Source organism: Hemiscyllium ocellatum, chromosome 3 (genome assembly GCF_020745735.1).
Source record: "Hemiscyllium ocellatum isolate sHemOce1 chromosome 3, sHemOce1.pat.X.cur, whole genome shotgun sequence".
In the NCBI taxonomy this organism is placed as follows: domain Eukaryota; kingdom Metazoa; phylum Chordata; class Chondrichthyes; order Orectolobiformes; family Hemiscylliidae; genus Hemiscyllium; species Hemiscyllium ocellatum.
In genome coordinates, this window is record NC_083403.1 from 49999211 (window position 1) to 50021355 (window position 22145).

General features: G+C 42.3%; 1 protein-coding gene across 1 annotated transcript in view; it reads left to right on the top strand.

Annotated features, from left to right (window-relative positions):
* The window catches only part of LOC132837388 (cAMP-specific 3',5'-cyclic phosphodiesterase 7B-like), a 168093-nt gene that overhangs the window by 97874 nt on the left and 48074 nt on the right, over window positions 1-22145 (top strand). The window contains exon 4 of the mRNA XM_060857059.1: window positions 3704-3855. Within this exon, the coding sequence (XP_060713042.1) occupies window positions 3704-3855 (152 nt within the window). The remainder of the gene's footprint in view (window positions 1-3703; window positions 3856-22145) is intronic.

Below are 22145 nucleotides of genomic sequence, written 5' to 3' on the forward strand. Positions count from 1 at the left end.
GGACAGTTTGGAAGTTTAAACAGTCGGCTTGTGGAAGAGAGACACAACAGAGGTAGCTGATTGCTCGGTTTCAATCTTAATTAAAATGTTCAGAAAATACAAGATTGGATAAGGGAATAGAAGGAAGACAGGCAGATAAAGTTGTTAAGAAGGCATGTGAGATACTTCCCTTCATTAGGCAAGACATAGAATATAAGATCAAGGAGGTTATGATGGAGCTGTGTATACAGTTAGTTGGACAGCAGCTGAAATATTGTGTGCAGGTTCTTATTGTCACACTATAGGGAGGATGTGACTGACCTAGAGACGACGCAGAGGAGATTCACCAGGATGTTGCCTGGACGGAACCAATTCAGTTAAGAAGAGAGACTAAATAGACTGGAGTTGTTTTCCTGAGAATAAAGAAGGCAATGGGGTGGGGGTGGGGGGTATGTGATTAAGGTGTAAAAAGTTCTAGGGGATAGACAAGGATAGATTGAGAGAAACTTCTGCCTGAATAGAGGGGTCAGTAACCAGGGGTCACAGTTTTAAGTTAAGTTTGAGAGGGGATTTAAGGAGTATTATTTTTACCCAGAAATTTATGGGTATCTGGAATCCACTTCCTAAGGGGGTTGTAGAAGCAGGAGCCCTCAAGGCATTTTTAAAAATTTATAAATAAGCATTTGAAGTGCCAAAGCACAAAAGGCTATGCACCAGATGCTGGAAAATTGGATTAGAATTGATGACCACCACATACACAATGGACCAAATGTATTATCCACATGCTGTAAAATTCCTATTACTCTCAAACTCTATTCTTGAGCACCCCTCTTTGACATTGGAGATGAGGGTGCAACCGTGAAAAGACAGAGGCTTTAGGGGATGGTACACAGTAGAAAGAAGAAACCTCCATGATCATAAAATCATAAGCAATAACAGGAGAATGCCATTCAGCTCCATGGGCTTGCTGTGCCTTTCACAATGATCTGATCATGGCCTGCGAACCACTTCTTGTCCTCCATAACCCCTTTTCTGTCAGAAATCTGTCTAACTCAGCCTTGAATTTATTCAAGAATCCAGCCTCTGCTACTCTCTGAGCAGCAGAATGTTAGACACTGACTATGCTCAGAGAGAAGAAAATCTTCCCCATCTCCATCTTAAATGGAATGAACCTTAATTTAAACCGTGATCTTAGTTCTAGGTTCCCTCATGAAGGGGAATCAGCCTCCCAGTCTCTACCCTCTTAATTCATCTCAGAATCTTAGAATCTTAAAAATTCAAATAAGATCACCAGTTAATCTTCTAAACTCCAATGAGGCTTTAGGATTTGAGAAGAGGAGGTAGAAGAACAATGAGTCATTTTAAGCCTTCTCAGGTATAGCAGTATTAAAGAACAGTAGAGACAGGCAGGTGTATTGCTTGTAGAGCAGCATATAACTAGTAATCTAATTGGACTCATGGTCTAGAAACATACACTCAAATTCCACCATAGGATGTGAAAGACTGAATGGCTATTGTACGTAAGAGCAGGACCTGATAGCGTTTCTGTGGTCCAGCAGATGTGTTTCTAAGACTGATGAAACCAATAGATCCTTACACTTTGGACTGAAGAGTACAGACATGAGGACTCTACCAGGGAGAACAGCCAAGGTGGGAGAGAGTATTATTTGGGTCAAAAGCGTCAAATTTGGGGGTGAGGAAACAGTTGAGAGGAAAGAGGAGTTTTCTTAAAATGGAAAATGTACTCTAACCCTGTCTATTACAGGAGAATCTAAGTATAACTGTGCAGAAAAGATGTTTTGATCCAAAGTGCTGTACGTTTTTTTAATATCTTGAAAAACGTCTCCAAATATTCCCATTTATAAGATTCCTAGGAGCTATGTTTGTCTTTCACTTCAGCTCATAAACAATGCATGTTTGTGATGGGATGTGATGCCAGGGATTCTGTTAGTTTGATCATTTCAGTTTCAGAACTAATGGGCTGAATCTTATTTATTTTTGCTCAGGGCCAGTTGTGTCAAGTTTCATGGAGGGTTTCTCTCTGTCAGATCTCGTTTCTCACTGCATTTTACCAAACATGCCTTAGGTGATTGTGCAAAATGGACAGTAATGTATCAGCAGCACTTTTGATACATAACTTTCCTTATCATTGGTTTGACTCCAGACTGACAGCACTTGTAAATCCTCATTGGCAGAGACCAAGTCACAGCAAGAAGAAACCAGCAACGACCTATCCAACTCATATAGCATCCTCTCATCCAATTCTAGCCTGGTTCTACCCAATAATTGCTACCAAACTAGCTCACCACTGCCCAAAACTGACCAGCATCCTTGCTGCCGGTGTCAGCAAGGTCCATGGTGGACCCGACAAAGCACGATTAGCCTGGAGCTACCCTTTACAATTCCTGACATTTGCGCTGAACATGGCAAACAAAGGAAATTTGTTGCCCCACTTTGCAGACTGGGACCCAGAGCTCCTACTGGTTGGTTGGTGCTGCGGTGGGGCATCCACTTCCATCAGGACTGGCAATAGAACCCTGGACAATAGACCATGCAAACCTAGTCCGAGGTTGCCACCCAACTCTTAAAAGGCAATGACTGCTTTCTAGTGAGGATCTCATCCCACCACGCAGAACCTAGTTAAAAGACGCAGCAAGTTGTTCCCAGTGTCAAGGTGGGCCTCACTGGGCCTCTCACATGATTCTGTCACATTTCCTGCTATAGCCCATGTCATTCAGTATCTTATCAGATTCTGCCCAATGCTTTTTTTCCTTCATTCCCTGCATTTCGTTCCACTTATTTGTTAGAAAGTAGCATTTGTCATTGACTGTTATTCAAAAATTGAAAAGCCTAGATTGTAATTCATAGTTAACAAAGAGGAAAAAAATCGAAAAAAAAAGTGGAACGCTCAATTTTTATTGGACACTTAAATGGAAGAGACTGAAAATCATATCAGTTCAACATGTGGCGTGCTGTTGGTCAGCTTTGAGAACCAACTGAAGTCTATGTGTACATCTGCTGCACCTCATTGTTACATGTGAATGTGCCTCATTGAGTCAAACAGCATTCTGATAAATTATCAAGAACATCTGAACAAATCACGACTGAACAGGCACAGAATGCTTAAATGAACTAGTTAAATTTTTTAAGGAAGGTAAAGTGAATAATTTGCTGCTGGTTTCTTCTTGCTGTGACTTGGTCTCTGCCAATGAGGATTTACAAGTGCTGTCAGTCTGGAGTCAAACCAATGATAAGGAAAGTTATGTATCAAAAGTGCTGCTGATACATTACTGTCCATTTTGCACAATCACCTAAGACAAGCTAGCACCTCCAACCTTTTAATAAACAGGGAATTAGCCCTAATTAGCTCTTTTTAACATGTTTCCATTCACAATAATTGTACTGTGTAGATCTAAAGGCATTGAACATGTTAAGCAAACTTTACTGTACATTATAATATGTATTGCATGGTGCCATGCTCCTCATTTAATTCTAAAACTTATTGTAAACAACACCATGAAAAATATAAACAGATACATCTACTATAACTTAACTAGAATAGCACTGTTTTTAATAGCAATTTTATAATTGTTTGCGAGTGGGAGAATAACCTATTCAATGACCGCTTTAGATTTGATAATCTACCAAACATACAGGGTACATTTTGATTCAAATTGGTCCAATTATTTCTATACTTTATTTTGTTTTCTCCAACTTTGTTTAGCAACTTCCCATTCAGGTGAAATTGGCACAAAGAAAAGGGTGAAAAGACTTTTGAGCTTTCAGAGGTATTTCCACGCTTCTCGACTGCTACGTGGTATTGTACCACAGACATGTCTGCATTTGTTGGATGAGGACTACCTCGGACAAGCCAGAGTAAGTGAGATTTGAATTATTATGATTTTAATCATCGTTCGTTGAAACTGGAACTGGAACTTAGGAATTTCTGAAACCAATTTTAGAATTTGGTTTGAGGTAGGTAAAGGGCTGCCACTTTAATCCGAGAGAATTTCTTGGTTTATTAATGGATCTCTCCTTTGAGTGAGAAAGTTGTGAGTTTTAGCTCCAAACCCGCCACCCCCTTTTGCATTTTGTGGCTTTGAAACTGTACACGCAACCCATGTGTGACTTCTGAGCCATTTTGTCTTTTCTCACTGTGGTCAGGTTCACAGCGTGGTTGTCAGAAATAGTGAAATCAAACCTGATATTACAGCCTAATGAGCAACATTGTAGTACTTCCACTCCAAAAAGGAGCTTAGTTTTCAGTGTTCCTTTGCCTGCAGTGGAGCTTTTATTGGAATCAAAATACGGGGAGGTAATGATGCAGTAGTGTTGATGCTAGACTCGTCATCCAGAGACCCACTTAGTATTCTGGGACATGTCGTCCCCAGCATCACAGATGCCAGTGTTCAGCCAATTCAATTCGGTCCACATGATATCAAGAAACAGATGGAGGCACTGGATAATGCAAAGGCTATGGGCCTTGACAACATTATGCTCCAGAACTTGCTGTGTACTTAGCCAAGCTGTTCCAGCAGAGGTACATCACTGCCATCCACCCAAAATTGTGTCAAATTGGTCAGATTTGTTCTGTGCACAAAAAGCAGGACAAACCCAGCCCGGCTAATTATTGCCTGATTAGTTTACACTCTATCATCAGCGAAATGACTGAAGGTGTCATCAACAGTGCAACCAAGCAGCATTTGTTTAGTGCTGAAAATGTGTTGCTGGAAAAGCGCAGCAGGTCAGGCAGCATCCAAGGAACAGGAGATTCGACGTTTCAAGGGCTTATGCCCGAACCGTCGAATCTCCTGCTCCTTGGATACTGTCTGACCTGCTGCGCTTTTCCAGCAACACATTTTCAGCTCTGATCTCCAGCATCTGCAGACCTCACTTTCCCCTCGTGCATTTGTTTAGTAATAACTTGCTCCCAGACACTCAATTTGGGTTCCACCAGGGCTACTCACCTCCTGGTCTCATTACAGCTTTGTTCATACAAGGATAAAGGAGTTGAATTCCAGAGGGGAGGTGAGAATGACCGCCCTTGACATCAAAGCCAGATTTGACTAAATGTAGTCCCCAGGAGCTCCAGCAAAACTGCAATCCATGGAAATCAGGGGAAAACGCTCTGAAGCCATGCCTGACAAAAAAGGAATATGATTGTGTGATTGTTGGAGGTCAGTTATCTCAGTCCATGACATTTCTGAAGCCATTCCTCAGGGCAGGGACTTTGTCCCAACCATCTTCAGCAGCTTCATCAGTGACCTTCCCTTCATCATAAGATCAAAAGTGGCGATGTTCACCGATAATTGTCCACTAACAGTGCTAGTCATGACTCCTCCAATACTGAAGAAGTCCATGTTTAAAAATAACAAGTGCTGGACAATATCCAAATTTGGGCTGACAAGTGGCAAGTAATATTCATGCCACACAAATGCAAGACAATGCCCATCTCCAACAAGCTAGAACTGCTTGGGAGGATTTAAACTAGTAAGGTGAGGGGGGCTTGGGACCCAGGGAGATAGTGAGGGGACCTAGGGAGATGGTGAGGGAAGAGATCAATCTTAGACTCGTCCAGTTGAGAACAGAAGTGAGTCAAACAGTCAGGGCAGGCAGGGACAAGGTAGGACTAATAAATTAAACTGCATTTATTTCAATGCAAGGGGCCTAACAGGGAAGGCAGATGAATTCAGGGCATGGTTAGGAACATGGGATTGGTATATCATAGCAATTACAGAAACATGGCTCAGGGATGGACAGGACTGGCAGCTTAATGTTCCAGGATACAAATGCAACAGGAACGATAGAAAGGGAGGCAAGAGAGGAGGGGGAGTGGCATTTTTGATAAGGGCTAACATTATAGCTATGCTAAGGGAGGATATTCCCGGAAATACATCCAGGGAAGTTATTTGGGTGGAACTGAGAAATAAGAAAGGGATGATCACCTTTTTGGGATTGGATTGTATTATAGATCCCCTAACAGTCAGCAGGAAATTGAGAAACAAACTTGTAAGGAGATCTCAGTTATCTGTAAGAATAATAGGGTAGTTATGGTAGGGGATTTTAACTTCCCAAACATCGACTAGGACTGCCATAGTGTTAAAGGTTTAGATGGAGAGGAATTTCTTAAGTGCGTACAAGACAGTTTTCTGATTCAGTATGTGGATGTACCTACTTGACCTACTCTTGGGAAATAAGGCAGGGCAGGTGATTGAGGTGTCAGTGGGAGAGCACTTTGGGGCCAGCGACCATAATTCTATTTGTTTTAAAATAGTGATGGAAAAGGATCGACCAGATCTAAAAGTTGAAGTTCTAAATTGGAAAAAGGCCAATTTTGATGGTATTAGGCAAGAACTTTCAAAAGCTGATTGGAGGCAGATGTTTGCAGGTAAAGAGACGGCTGGAAAATGGGAAGTCTTTAGAAATGAGATAACAAGAATCCAGAGAAAGTATATTCCTGTTAGGGTGAAAGGGAAGGCTGGTAGTTATAGGGAATGCTGGATGACTAAAGAAATTGAGGATTTGGTTAAGAAAAAGAAGGAAGCATATGTCAGGTATAGACAGGATAGATCGAGTGAATCCTTGGAAGAGTATAAAGTAGGGGTATACTTAAGAGAGAAATCAGGAGGGCAAAAAGGGGACATGAGATTCCTGAAGAAGGGCTCATGCCCGAAACGTCGATTCTCCTGCTCTTTGAATGCTGCCTGACCTGCTGCACATTTCCAGCAACACGTTTTCAGCTCTGATCTCTAGAATCTGCAGTCCTCACTTTCTCCTCTAGAGAATAGGGCCCCTCCAAGATCAGCAAGGTGGCCTTTATGTGGAGCCACAGAAAATGGAGGAAATACTAAATGAATATTTTGCATCAGTATTTACTGTGGAAAAGGGTATGGAAGATATAGACTGTAGGGAAATAGATGGTGACATCTTGCAAAATGTCCTTATTACAGAGGAGGAAGTGCTGGATGTCTTGAAACAGTTTAAGGTGGATAAATCCCCAGGACCTGATCAGGTGTACCCTAGAACTCTGTGGGAAGCTAGAGAAGTGATTGTTAGGCCTCTTGCTGAGATATTTGTATCACCGATAGTCACCAGTGAGGTGCCGGAAGACTGGAGGTTGGCAAACGTGGTGCCACTGTTTAAGAAGGGCGGTAAAGACAAGCCAGGGAACTATAGACCAGTGAGCCTGACCTCGGTGGTGGGCAAGTTGTTGGAGGGAATCCTGAGGGACAGGATGTACATGTATTTGGAAAGGCAAGGACTGATTGAGGATAGTCAACATGGCTTTGTGCATGGGAAATCATGTCTTACAAACTTGATTGAGTTTTTTGAAGAAGTAACAAAGAGGATTGACAAGGACAGAGCAGTAGATGTGATCTATGTGGACTTCAGTAAGGCGTTTGATAAGGTTCCCCATGGGAGACTGATTAGCAAGGTTAGATCTCATGGAATACAGGGAGAACTAGCCATTTGGAAACAGAACTGGCTCAAAGGTAGAAGACAGAGGGCAGTGGTAGAGGGTTGTTTTTTAGACTGGAGGCCTGTGACCAATGCAGTGCCACAAGGATCGGTGCTGGGTCCTCTACTTTTTGTCATTTACATAAATGATTTGGATGCGAGCATAAGATGTACAGTTAGTAAGTTTGCAGATGACATCAAAATTGGAGGTGTAGTGGACAGCGAAGAGGGTTACCTCAGATTACAACAGGATCTGGACCAGATTGGCCAATGGGCTGAGAAGTGGCAGATGGAGTTTAATTCAGATAAATGCGAAGTGCTGCATTTTGGGAAAGCAAGTCTTAGCAGGACTTATACACTTAATGGTAAGGTCCTGGGGAGTGTTGCTGAACAAAGAGACCTTGGAGTGCAGGTTCATAGCTCCTTGAAAGTGGAGTCACAGATAGATAGGATAGTGAAGAAGGCGTTTGGTATGCTTTCTTTTATTGGTCAGAGCATTGAGTACAGGAGTTGGGAGGTCATGTTGTGGCTGTACAGGACATTGGTTAGACCACTGTCAGAATATTGTGTGCAATTCTGGTCTCCTTCCTATCGGAAAGATGTTGTGAAACTTGAAAGGGTTCAGAAAAGATTTACAAGGATGTTGTCAGGGTTGGAGGATTTGAGCTATAGAGAGAGGATGAACAGGTTGGGGCTGTTTTCCCTGGAGCATTGGAGGCTGAGAGGTGACCTTATAGAGGTTTACAAAATTATGAGGGGCATGGATAGGATAAGTAGACAAAGTCTTTTGTCTGGGATCGGGGAGTCCAGAACTAGAGGGCATAGGTTTAGGGTGAGAGGGGAAAGATATAAAACAGATGTAAGGTGCAACTTTTTTCACGCAGAGGGTGGTACGTGTATGGAATGAGCTGCCAGAGGATGTGGTGGAGGCTGGTACAATTGCAGCATTTAAGAGGCATTTGGATGGGTATATGAATAGGAAGGGTTTGGAGGGATATGGGCTAGGTGCTGGAAGGTGGGACTAGATTGGGTTGGGATATCTGATCGGCATGGACAGGTTGGACCGAAGGGTCTGTTTCCATGCTGTACATCTCTATTACTTTATAATAGAAAACCTAGCCATGATTTCTTGACATTCAATGGCATCAACATCACTGAATACAAACAATCAAAATTCTGTAGATAGACCAGAAACCGAACTGGACTAGCCATATCAATGCAGTTACTTCAAGAGCTGGTCAGAGGCCAGGAAGTGTGCGGTGAGTAACTCACTACCAGAGTCCACAAAGGCACAAGTCACCATTGTGATGAAATATTTCCCATGTGCAGCTCTAATAACACTTGACCTTGTCAAATCAACCTGCTTGACTGGCACTCCGACTACAAACATTCAGTCTTTCTCCTCCGATGCACGGTAGCAGCACTATGTACCATCCATAAGACTCACTGCCGAAATTCACCAAGGCTTCTTAGACAGCACCTTCAAAACCTACAATCACTGCCATCTAAAACAACAGGGGCAACAAGTACATGGGAACACTAAGACTTACAAGATCCCCTCCAAGCCCCTCGCCATCCTGATTTGGAAAAATAATGCTGTTCCTTTAATATTGTTGGGCCTAATTCTTGAAATTCCCTTCCTAAATGTCTTTGTGGATCTATCTAAACCATGTAGACTGTAGCCGTTCAAAAAAGTAGCTCACCACCACCTTCTCAAGTGTAACTAGGGATAGCAATAAACACTGGTCGAAAATATGAAGTTCATACAAATAAGGTTCCACTGTATTTTCTTGTGCCATAAAACTGTACCAATCTTCATATGAGTTGAAAGAATTGACTGTAGTTGTGTAAAAAGGAGTGAAAAGATGTCTAAAATCTAGCATAATTTAGAGGTCCTGTGGAGATGGATAAACTATAAATTCATTTTCTAGAAGATTTTAAGGTGACAATTATTTGACATATTGAAAGTCAAGAATGGTTTTGATGGATTAAATGAGAAACTATTTCCACTGGTGGGAGGGTTGATGATCAGAAGTCTCCAATTTCAGTTAGTTGCAGAAGAACAAGGCTAGATTAGTCTTTTTTAATACACAGAGCTGTAATGATATAGAGCATACTACCTGAGGAAAGTAAGAAGCAGATTCAGTCACAACTCTTCAAAGGAAATTGGATAAGTACTTGAATTGTAGGGTTATGCCTAAAAGTCAAGACACTGGGGCTAATTGGATAGCTCTCTCGAAGAGCTGGAACAAGCACAATGGGTCAAATGGTGTCTTTCTGTGCTACATCATTCTGTGATTCCAAATCAAAATGCTATTGCATTTACAGGTTTGTATCATGTTTGTCAGTTATCATTAAGCACACTGGGTATATTTAATCTTGAATGATAATGCAAAATGAGTTGATACTGATTCAGATGGTCTTAGTTAATCTCTAATTTTCATTTCTATTGACCTCATAGAGAGTACAGTATTTTTGAAATGTAGTCACAATAGTCGAGTAGAGAAATGCAGCAGCTAATCTGCACACAGCAATATCCCACAAATATTAATAATGAAATGACAGATATTCTATTTTAAATGCTGGCTAGGAGATCTTTGAAACTGTTACATGCTGTATACTGTATTAGGTCTTTTGTATTTCTTTGTGGGATATAGGCATCACTGGCAAGGTCAGCATTTATTACCCGTCTGTAATTGCCCTTAAAAACAAATAATAATCAACCAGACTGCTGTGCATCTCAAGTCACATGTAAGCTAGACGACGTAATGGCAGATTTCTTCTCCTAAAGGGCATTATGGATCCAGATTTGAATGATAGTTTCATAGTTACTGCGGTGGAGTCTAGTTTTTACTTCCAGATTTTTTTTCAATTGAATTGAAATTCAGTCAGCTGCTGCGGTATGATTTTCACATACGTCCCCATGGTATTGGGCTGGATATGTTCTGGGTCTAGAGAAGAACGCTACACTGATTCTGCTTGTACAGCCTGGCAACGAAGTTTCAATATTGATGACCTGTATCATTCAAATCCCTCACCTTCACAGATGCCAGCCTACAGGCATTTCCTTTCCATTCTAATGATATCAGGAGGCAGGTAGAACACAGTGGATACAGCAAAGGCTGTGAATGCTGGCAAAATGCCTGCTGCAGTGCTGAAGCTTTGTGCACTAGAACTAGCCTCATCCCTAACCAATCTGTTCCACTACAACTACAACTCTGGCATCTACCTAACAAAGTAGAACATTATCCTTGTGCCTCTGTCCATAAATATCAGGACAAATCCAATTATTCCCCTACTTTCAACTGATGAACGTGTCATTGACAGGACTGTCAAATGACATTTACTCACTATTAACCTCCTCTTACTAATGATCAGTTTGGGTTTCATATCTCATTACAGTGTTGGTTGAAACCAACAGGCAAACAACGTGAATTCTAGGTGTGACATGAGGATGATTGATCTTGACATCAAGGCAGCATTTGATTGAATGTGATGTGGAGGAACCCTGGCAAAATTGAAGTTGCTCAAGAATGGGAACAAATGTTCCACTGGAGTTATACCCAGTACATAGGAAGTTGGTGATGAGTGTTGGAGACCAACCATCACAATCTCAAATGTTAGTTCAGGAATTCCTTAAGCCAGTGGGCCTGAATATCTTCAGCTGACCAAGCCCTTCTCTGCATTGCAAGATCAGAATTGGCTAATTACAATGATTGCACAGTGATCAGTTCATTTGGTCATGTGCAGCAAGACCTGGGGGACATTCAAGCTTGGTCTAATTAAGTGAGAAATAATATTCATATCATCTCACACAGCGACCACCTCCAACAATTGAGAATTTAACCTGCTCGCCTTGGCATTCAATGAATATTTACAATAAAAACATAAGTAGTATTAGCAGGAAAAAAACATATGGCCTCTTGAATTTGTTCTGCCATTCATTAGAATCCTGGTTGATCTCTGTCTCTAAGAGACCAAAATTCTATCTATCCTGTTGTGTGATTAACTTTTAACTTTGTCCGCCTTAGTCCAACACCAGCACCTGCACACAGTGTCAGTGAGAGCAGTAGTCATCTGAGTCCGTCTGTCTCTATTGACTTCTGAGGAGCTGCCGGTTTTAGTCAGCAAGGCATTGGTATTTCCCAACAGGTTTGCCACTGCCTTGGCAGGCGGCTCCCATCTCCTGGAAACACTTAGAGGTGCCAAGCTTGTCTCCTGGCAATTTAAACCATTTATATCTAAAAATCACATTACTGTAACAATGCAGTTTGAGCATTGGGAACGGGACCTAGAATTCATCCAGGGATCAGTTTTCCAGTGCCACATTGAAAATCCAATCCAAGGCATCAGTGAAAATCAACAAGATCGGGAAAACAGGTCTTAGTGTGCGACAGGATGCAGGAAGATGAGTTCTTATACTGGTGTAAGCGATGAATAAAGTATACTGATATTTAAGTGAATGTCATAGAGTCACAGCGCATGGAAATGGACCCTTCAGTCCAATTTGTCCATGCTGACCAGATATCCTAAATGAATCTAGTCCCATTTGCCAGCATTTAGCCCATATCCCTCTGAACCCTTCCCATTCATTAACCCATCCAAATGTCTTTTAAATGTTGTAATTGTACCAGCCTCTACCACCTCTTCTGGCAGCTCATTCTATACACGTACCATCCTCTGTGTGATATAGTAACATTGATTATACACAACTGTGGACATCTACCCTACCCTCGTGAACAGAAATCCAAAGATTCTCAGCCATCCTCAATAAAGAGGTTTGTATTCATCTTGGTCCTAAATGTGTGGCACATTATCCTGTGACTTTTCTTTTTGTTCATTCAGGAGGTGTGGGTATCATTGGCTGGACCAGCATTCATTGCCCATTCCTAGTTTCCCTTGAGAAGGTGGTGATCAACTGCCTTCTTGAACTGCTGCAGTCCATTTAGTGTCGTGTGTATCCACTATGCTGTTAGGGACGGGCTATAGGATTTTGACTCAGCAACAAAGAAGAGGCAACAACTTATTTTCAAGTCAGCTTGGTGAGCAGCTTGGAGTAGAACCTGTAGATGATAATGTTCCCTTATCTTTCAGAAAGATAATAGTTATAGCTGAGGAAGGTGCAGGTACTGTGCCTCAACATTCTAGATGCCTGAGCCAGGGGAAACAATGTTTCAGAGTCTAACCTGAAAAGCCTCTTAAGAATCTTGTATGTTTTAATGAGGTCTTATCTCACTTACCTAAAATCCCAAAGAATACAGAGCTAATTTATTGGTTTGTCATCATGGGGCAGTCTTCCCATTCCTGGAACCAATCTAGAGAGACTTTGCTATCCCTATTCCAAGGCACCTGTGTCCTGCTTGAAGTAGAGACCAAAACTATGTACAACTCCCTCATGTGATTTGAAGAAAGCCCTGTACAGTTGTAGCTAGACTTCCTTGTTCTTAGATTCCCGTTCTCTTGCAATAAAGATTAAGATGCAATTTGTCATCCTAATGGTTGTTGTATTTATATTCTAAGTGTCTATGTTCCTTATAATGCCCAAATCTCTTTGAACATTGATATTTAAAAGTTCATACCTTTCAAAAATAATGTGCTTTTACATCGCTACAGTGAGTAATCGCCTACCTCCTCATGTTATACATCATCTTTCATCTTGCTGCTCATTTACTTAGCCAGCTAAATTTATACAAGCAGTACCAAGCCTGCAGCACCCTTTTTGGGAGTGTTGATTGGATATAATATCAGTCAAGCAGTTAACCAATTGATATTAGGATTCCTGTCAAGATTAGAGTGGTGCTAGAAAAGCACAGCAGGTCAGGCAGCATCAGAGGAGCAGGAAAATCGACATTTTGGGCAAAAGCCCTTCATCAGGAATGAGGCTGGGAGCCTGCAGGGAGGAGAGATAAATGGGAGGGGGGTGGGGCTAGGGAGAAGGTAGCTAAGAGTCCAATCAGTGGATGGAGGTAGGGATGAAGGTGATAGGTCGGAGAGGAGGGTGGAGCGGATAGGTGAGAAGGAAGATTGGCGGGTAGGACAATGTTGCTGAGGTGGCAGGTTGGAACTGGGGTACGATGGGGCGAGGGGAAATTAGGAAACTGGTGAAGTCTACATTGATGCCCTGGGGTTGAAGTGTTCTGAGACGGAAGATGGGGCATTCTTCCTCCAGACGTCGGCTGGTGAGGGAGCAGCGGTGGAGGAGGCCCAGGGCCTGCATGTCCTCAGCAGAGTGTGAGGGGGAGTTGAAATGTTCAGCCATGGGGTGGGGTTGATTGCTGCGGGTGGCCCGGAGATATTCCCTGAAGTGCTCTGTGAAAAGGCGTCCGGTCTCCCCAATGTAAAGGAGATTGCATCAGGAGCAACGGATACAATAAATGACATTTGTGGATGTGAAGGTGAAACTTTGATGGGTATGGAACGCTCCTTTGGGGCCTTGAATGGTGGTGCGGAGGGAGGTGTGGGCACAGGTTTTGCAATTCCTGCGATGGCAGGGGAAGGTGCCAGGAGGGGAGGGTGGGTTGTTGGAGGGGGGGGGGAGCGCAGACCTGACCAGGTAGTCACGGAGGGAACGGTCTTTGCAGAAAGCGGATAGGGGTAGGGAGGGAAATATATCCCTGGTGATGGGGGTCAATTGCCCTGTGCCTATAAAGAGGAGGAGCATGGCCAAACACGTTGCCCACCAATCAGAGGCCTGTTAACTGTTTGATGCCAGCAGTATTACTGGGAGCAGTGGTCACTGCTGGGTCGATAGCAACAACCGAAGCAACCAGTGTGGAGCAGTAGAGTAAGTTCACTGTGGCTGATGATGCAGGCTCTGGTGTGAGATTGGAAGGGTGAGGGGGAGTCATTGTGGAGGGCTGAGAGATTTATTTCACCAAAGGCACCCCTAGCTGCTGGGTGATGTGAAGGATCTCTGTCGGGTAAAAGATATTCCCCATCAACTGGGCCTGCTGTAGATCACCTGGATATAACAGTGATATGAGGCCCCTAAGTGGCCACTTAATGGACTTCATCTTCCCTGTCCTGGTTTAATGAGAAAAAGAAAAGTGACAAGCTGTGCACTTTGTGTTTTCCCAGCCAAATATACTTGACCCGCCCACCATCCAGCCTCTTTCTGGGGCAGAGAGGGTTAAATTCTGTCAGACTTTTTTTTAAGTTTCATTGTGTCTTTCTCAAAGCTTACGTTCCTATCTATTTTTTACTGTTAGCTAATATACATTATTCGCATTGTCAAAGTTATTTTCATGGATTATGATAGTTTGAGGTCCCAGTACTAATTGATCCTCGTGGCAATCCACTAGTCACAGCTTGCCAACTTGAAAAAGCCCACCTACCCCTTGACTCTGCTTTCTGTCCATTAACCAAGCCCCCATCCATGCTAATCTGCTACATAAAATTCTATGAGCCATTACCTTGTTAATTAAGCTATTGTGTAGGACCTTATCAAAAGCCTTTTGGAAATCTAAGTACACTGCATCTATTGGTTCTCCTTTACATATCCTATTAATTACATCCTAAAACTTCCTAATAAATTTGTTCATTATGTGTCTCTTTTATAAAATAATAATGATGTTGCCTGTTCATGCTATGGTTTTCTAAGTGCATTATGAAGACTTCCGTATTAATAGACTGCAGCATTTTCCCAATGACTAATCAGTGTACATATTTCTTCTCTTCCTGTTTTCTTGACTAGATGTGTTACCTTTATTAACTTCTAATTCACTGAAACCATTCAAAAATCCACATAATTTTAGAAAATAACAACCAGTGCATCCACTACCTCCATAGCTCTCCCTTGTAGCATCCTGGGATATAATGCTCAGATACTGAGATTTGATTAATTTAAAGTTTGTCAAGTTTCATTAAGCTTTTTAATATGAATTATCTTCTATTTCTGAATTTCTGTAATGTGTGACTTCTTCTGTGAAGACAGATACAAAATTTACAAAATAACCCTCTTTTCCCTGATTGCACAATGTATTTATCTCAGAATTTGCCAGAACAGCATCCTACAAGGTCACCTTCCAAATTACTATTTCCAGTAAGATCTGCCTAGTTTGTTTGAAAATTAAAGCTCTTTATGGTTATTATTTTGCTTTTTTTTTACAGTCTCCAATTATTTCCTACTTCAAGCTCTATCTAATGGTAGAGAAACCTATAAACTATCTTCACCAGCTTTCTCAGGCAATTGTTCCATGCTAATAGTACTTTGAAATCTTCTGAATATTTTTCTTTCTTCCAACTGTTTACACCTCTTCCTTTACTAGCAGACTTCACATCCTCCTTTTCCATTTTATCTGTCTTTTTGAAATTTGTATATCATGGAATTTAAACCTCTTAACTTTGGTCATCCTGCAACCATATCTTTGAACCCAATTATCTAATTGTGCTATTAGATAATCTCTCTTGTTAAGAATGCTTCATAAATTCAAATAAAGAATGTACTTTTTAATACATCAATCTTTGCATGCATCTTATTTCCTGATATGCTATTACTATTAAATTCACTGTTCCTTCCTATCACACTCTGTTTATCATTATCCAAATCACAACTGTTCTATTGCTTTTATTTTCCTTATTGGATTTCAACCTTTTCCTTCACCTGACCTCCTCTGTATTTTTCTGATCTAATTGTAACCTCAAATATGCATGCCCACCTACCCTGATAATCTTTCAATCCTTAACGACAATCTACCTAGCTCTGTCTTAAGAACTTTCAAGGACTGTGCTTCCACCACCCTTTCAGGAAGAGTTCCAAATACTCAGGTGCCCATACATCAATCCCTGCTTCTAGATTTTCTCATAAAACAAAAAATATTCTCCACACCTATTATGTCAAGTCCCCTCAGAATTTATATCTTCCAAAAAAGTCACGTCTGACTGTTCTGAACTCCAGTAAACACAACAATAACATGTTCAATATTTTGTCAGAATTCAACCCTCTCATTTCAGATACTGGTTTGGTAAACCTTCTCTGAACAGGCTCCAATGCATTTCCATCCTTCTTTATGCAATGAAAGCAAAATTCTACATAACACTCCAAATGTGGACCGACCAGTTCCCTGTGTAACTGAAGCATAACCTCAATGACAATATTCTATTAGATTTCCTATTTCATATATCTGCATATTAACCTTTTGTAATTCACACATGAGGCCACCCAGAGCCCTCTGCAATTCAGAGTTCTATAATTTCTTATAAGATAAGGCCTCTTTTTTTAATTCTTGTTGCTATTCAACAAAATACAAAATCTTACCTTGGGACTACTGGTGCAAACCACATGATCGACCTGATAGATGCACAGACTCCAGAAATACCTACCAGGGTCAAATGCATTTCCATCCCAACTGCCATTTCCATGCCATGTGTGGGAAAGGGACAGTCTCAGTGGGGAGAGAGAAATGGAGGTCAGGGAAACAAGGCCTAGATACTGTTGCACAGGCAAAGCCTTCGAAATACTGAAACCTGGGGCCATCCTCCCAAATCTGCTGCACTACAATTCTTTACAAGAAGGGTATTGAGTCAAGAAGCAAATTTTCCTTTGATGGGGGTGGAGTGGTGTTTTTGATAATGGATAGCATTACAGCTGTACTGAGGGAGGAAATTCCCAGAAATACATCCAGGGAAGTTATTGGGATTGTATTAAAGACCTCCAATAGTCAGCAGGAAATTGAGAAACTAATTTGTAAAGAGGTTTCAGTTATCTGTAAGAATAATAGGATGGTAATGGTAGAGGATGTTAACTTTCCAAACAGACTAGGACTGCCATAGTGTTAAGTGTTTAGATGGAGAGGAATTTAAGTGTGTACAAGAAAAATTTCTGATTCAGTATGTGAATGTACCTACTAGAGAAATAAGAGCAGGAAAATCAACACATTCCACCCCGACCTTAAATTCACCTGGACCATCTCTGACACCTCCCTCCCCTACCTGGACCTCTCCATCTCCATTAATCATGACCGACTTGACACTGACATTTTTTACAAATCCACCGACTCCCACAGCTACCTAGATTACAACTCTTCCTACCCTACCTCCTGCAAAAATGCCATCCTGTATTCCCAATTCCTCCGCCTCTTCCATACCTGCTCCCAGGAGGACCAGTTCCACCACAGAACACATCAAATGGACTTCTTCCTTAGAGACCTCAATTTCTCTTCCCATGTGTTTAAAGATGCCCTCCAATGCATCTCATCCACATCCTGCACCTCCGCCCTCAGACCCCACCCCTCCAACCGTAACAAGGACAGAACCACCCTGGTGCTCACCTTCCACCCTACCAACCTTCGCATAAACCACATCATCCAAAGATATTTCCATCACTTCCAAATGGACCCCACCACTAAGCGTATATTTCCCTTCCCACCCCTATCCACTTTCCGTAAAGACCGTTCCCTCCGTGACTACCTGGTCAGGTCCACGTGCTCCTACAACCCACCCTCCCATCCTGGCACCCTCCCCTGCCACCGCAGGAATTGCAAAACCTGTGTCCACACCTCCTCCCTCACCTCTATCCAAGGCCCCAAAGGAGCCTTCCACATCCATTAACTTTTTACCTGCACATCCACCAATATAATTTATTGTATTTGTTGCTCCCGATGTGGTCTCCTCTACATTGGGGAGACTGGACGCCTCCTCGCAGAGCGCTTTAGGGAACATCTCCAGGACACCCGCACCAATCAACCACACCGCCCTGTGGCCCAACATTTCAACTCCCCCTCCCACTCTGCCGAGGACATGCAGGACCTGGGCCTCCTCCGTCACCATTCCCTCACCACCCAACGCCTGGAGGAAGAACGCCTCATCTTCCTTCTTGGAACACTTCAACCCAATGGCATCAATGTGGATTTCACCAGTTTCCTCATTTCCCCTTCCCCTACCTCACCCCAGCTCCAACCTTCCAGCTCAGCACCGCCATTATGACCTGTCCTACTTGCCTATCTTCCTTTCCACCTATCCACTCCACCCTCCTCGCTGACCTATCACCTTCATCCCCACCCCCATTCACCCATTGTACTCTTTGCTACCTTCCCCATCCTCCCCTCTGACCTATCACCTCCATCCACCCCCACCTATTGTACTCTATGCTACTTTCTCCCCACCCCCTCTAATTTATCTCTCCACTCTGCAGACACCCTGCTTTTATCCCTGATGAAGGGCTTTTGCCTGAAATGTCAATTTTCCTGCTCCTTGGATGTTGCCTGACCTGCTGTGCTTTTCCAGCACCACTCTAATCTAGAATCTGGTTTTCAGCATCTGCAGTCCTTGTTTTTACCTACTCTTGGGAAATAAGGCAGGGCAGGTGACTGAGGTGTCAGTGGGGGAGCACTTTGGGACCAGCAACCATTTTTTATTAGTTTTAAAATAATTATGGAAAAGGATAGACCAGATCTAAAAGTTGAAGTTCTAAATTGGAGGAAGGCTAATTTTGGCGGTATTAGGCAATAACTTTCGAAAGCTGATTGAGTGCAGATGTTCGCAGGTAAAGGGACAGTGGGAAAATGGGAAGCCTTCAGAAATGAGTTAACGAGAATCATGAGACAGTATATTTCTGTTAGGGTGAAAGGAAAGGCTGTTAGGTATAGGGAATGCTGTGAATGACTAAAGAAATTGAAGGCTTAATAAAGAAAAAGAAGGAAGCATATGTCAGGTTTTGACAAGATTGAATCCTTAGAAGAGTAAAAAGGCAGTAGGATTATACTTAAGAACGAAGTCAGAAGGCCAAAAAGGGGATATGAGATAGCTTTGGTTAATAGAGTTAAGGAGAATCCAAAGGGTTTTTACAAATACATTAAGGACAAAAGGGTAACTAGGGAGAGAATAGGGCCCCTCAAAGATCAGTGTGGAGCTGCAGGAGATGAGGGAGGTACTAAATGAGTATTTTGCATCAGTGTTTACTGTGGAAATGTACATGGAAGATATAGAATGTAGGGAATTAGATGGTGACATCTTGAAAAATGTCTACATTACAGAGGAGGAAATGCTGGATGTCTTTGAACGCATAAAAGTGGATAAATCCCCAGGACCTGATCAGGTATACCCTAGAACTCTGTGGAAAGCTAGGGAAGTAATTGCTGGTCCTCTTGCTGAGATATTTGTATCATCGATAGTCACAGGTGAGGTGCTGGAAGACTGGAGGTTGGCACGGTTTAAGAAAGGTGCTAAGGACAAGCCAGGGAACTATAGACCAGTGAGCCTGACATCGGTAGTGGGCAAGTTGTTGGAGGGAATCCTGGGGGACAGCATGTACATGTATTTGGAATGGCGAGAACTGATTAAGGATAATCAACATGGCTTTGTGCGTGGGAAATCATGTCTCACAAACTTGATTGAGTTTTTTGAAGAAGTAACAAAGTGGATTGATGTGGGCAGAGCGGTAGTCGTGATCTGTATGGACTTCAGTAAGGCGTTCGACAAGGTTCCCCATGGTAGACTGGTTAGCAAGGTTAGATCTCATGGAATACAGGGATAACTAGCCATTTGGATACAGAACTGGCTCAGAGGTAGAAGACAGAGGGTGGTGGTGGATGGTTGTTTTTCAGACTGGAGGCCTGTGACCAGTGGAGTGCCATAAGGATCGGTGCTAAGTCCACTACTTTTCATCACTTATATAAATGATTTGGATGTGAACGTAAGAGGTATAGTTAGCAAGTTTGCAGATTACACTAAACTTGGAGGTGTAGTGTACAGCAAAGAAGGTTACCTTAGATTACAACAGGATCTTGATCAGATGGGTCAATGGGCTAAGAAATGGCAGATGGAGTTTAATTTAGATAAATGCGAGGAGCTGCGTTTTGGGAATGCAAATCATTGCAGGACTTATACACTTAATGGTAAGGTCCGAGGGAGTGCAGGTTCATAGTTCCTTGAAAGTGGAGTCGCAGATAGATAGAATAGTGAAGAAGGCATTTGGTATGTTTTCGTTTATTGGTCAGAATATTGAGTTACAGGAGTTGGGAGGTCATGTTGCGGCTGTACAAGACATTGGTTAGACCACTTTTGGAATATTGCGTGCAATTCTGGTCTCCATCTTATCGGAAAGATGCCGTGAAATGTGAAAGGGTACAGAAAAGCTTTACAAGGATGTTGCCAGGGTTGGGGGATTTGAGCTATATGGAGAAGTTGAATAGGCTGGGGCTGTTTTCCCTGGAGCATTGGAGGCTGAGGGGTGACCTTATAGAGGTTTATAAAATCATGAAGGACATGGATAGGATAAATAGACAAAGTCTCTTCCATGGGTTGGGGGAATTCACAAGTAGAGAGCATAGGTTTAGGGTGAAAGGGGAAAGGTATAAAAGAGACCTAAGGGGCAACCTTTTCATGCAGAAGGTGGTATGTGTATGGAATGAGCTGCCAGAGGATGTGGTGGAGGCTGGTACAATAGCAACATTTAAAAGGCATTTGGATGGATATACGAATAAGAAGGATTTGGAGGGATAGGGGCCAGGTGCTGGTAGGTGGGACTAGATTGGGTTGGGATATCTGGTTGACATAGACAAGTTGGACCGACAGATCTGTTTCTGTGCTGTACATTAATATGACATTCCATGAAGACAGTGGCATAGTGGTAACGTTACTGGATTAGTATTACAGAGGACTGGGTTAATGTTCTTGGGACACACGTCCAATTCCCACCAAGGCAGAAAGAGAAACTTAAATTCTAAAAAAATCTGAAATTTAAAGCTCATCAAATGGCGATTGTGTAACCATTGTCAGTTGTTGTCAATTGTTGTCAAAATCTGTCTGGTTCATGAATGTCTTTATCAGTCATCCTTACCTGGTCTGGCCTACTTGTGACTCCAGACCTACAGGAGTGTGGTTGACTCTTAACTGTCCCCCTGAAATAACCTTGCAAACCATTCCACTCAAGGGCAGTTAGGGATGGTCAACAAATGCTGAACTTGCCAGTGTTACTCAAATCCAAGCTGAAAATGTGTTGCTGGAAAAGCGCAGCAGGTCAGGCAGCATCCAAGGAACAGGAGATTCGACGTTTCAAGGGCTTATGCCTGAAACGTCGAATCTCCTGCTCCTTGGATACTGTCTGACCTGCTGCGCTTTTCCAGCAACACATTTTCAGCTCTGATCTCCAGCATCTGCAGACCTCACTTTCTCCTTACTCAAATCCAATGCAAGAATAACAGGAAAATGGATATACCATTTGTTTTCCAACATAATACACTGCAGGAGTCACTAAACCCAAAATTGATTTTGTGATTTTGCTTTTGGAATCTGTTTCCAGCTCTTTTAGTTCAGGTCACAAAATTTTCATTTGAAATTTGTTTTGGGTGCTGTCAGTGATAAAGTCAATAATGTCATGAACTTTCTTTGAAACAAAGAAACTTAGAGTAGGAATAGGCCATTTGGCCCGCTCTGCCATTAAATATGATTCTCTATCTCGATGTCATCGGCCCACTTTCTCCCATTAGACCTTGTTACCTTTAAAATCTTAAAATGTATCTGTCTCTTGCTTGAATATATTCAGTGGCTTGGCCTGAACAGCCTTCTGTAGTAGAGACTTTCACAGGTTCACTATTCTTTGAGTAAAGAAATGTTTCCTCATGTCAGTCCTAAATGGCCCATCCTATATCATGAGACTGTGACCCCTGGTTCCAGACTCCCCTTTGTCCTCCCTGCATCTATTCTAGTCAGCCCTGATGGAATTTTAGAATTGTATCTGTTTTAAATGAAAAATTTGCAAAATTGAAAAA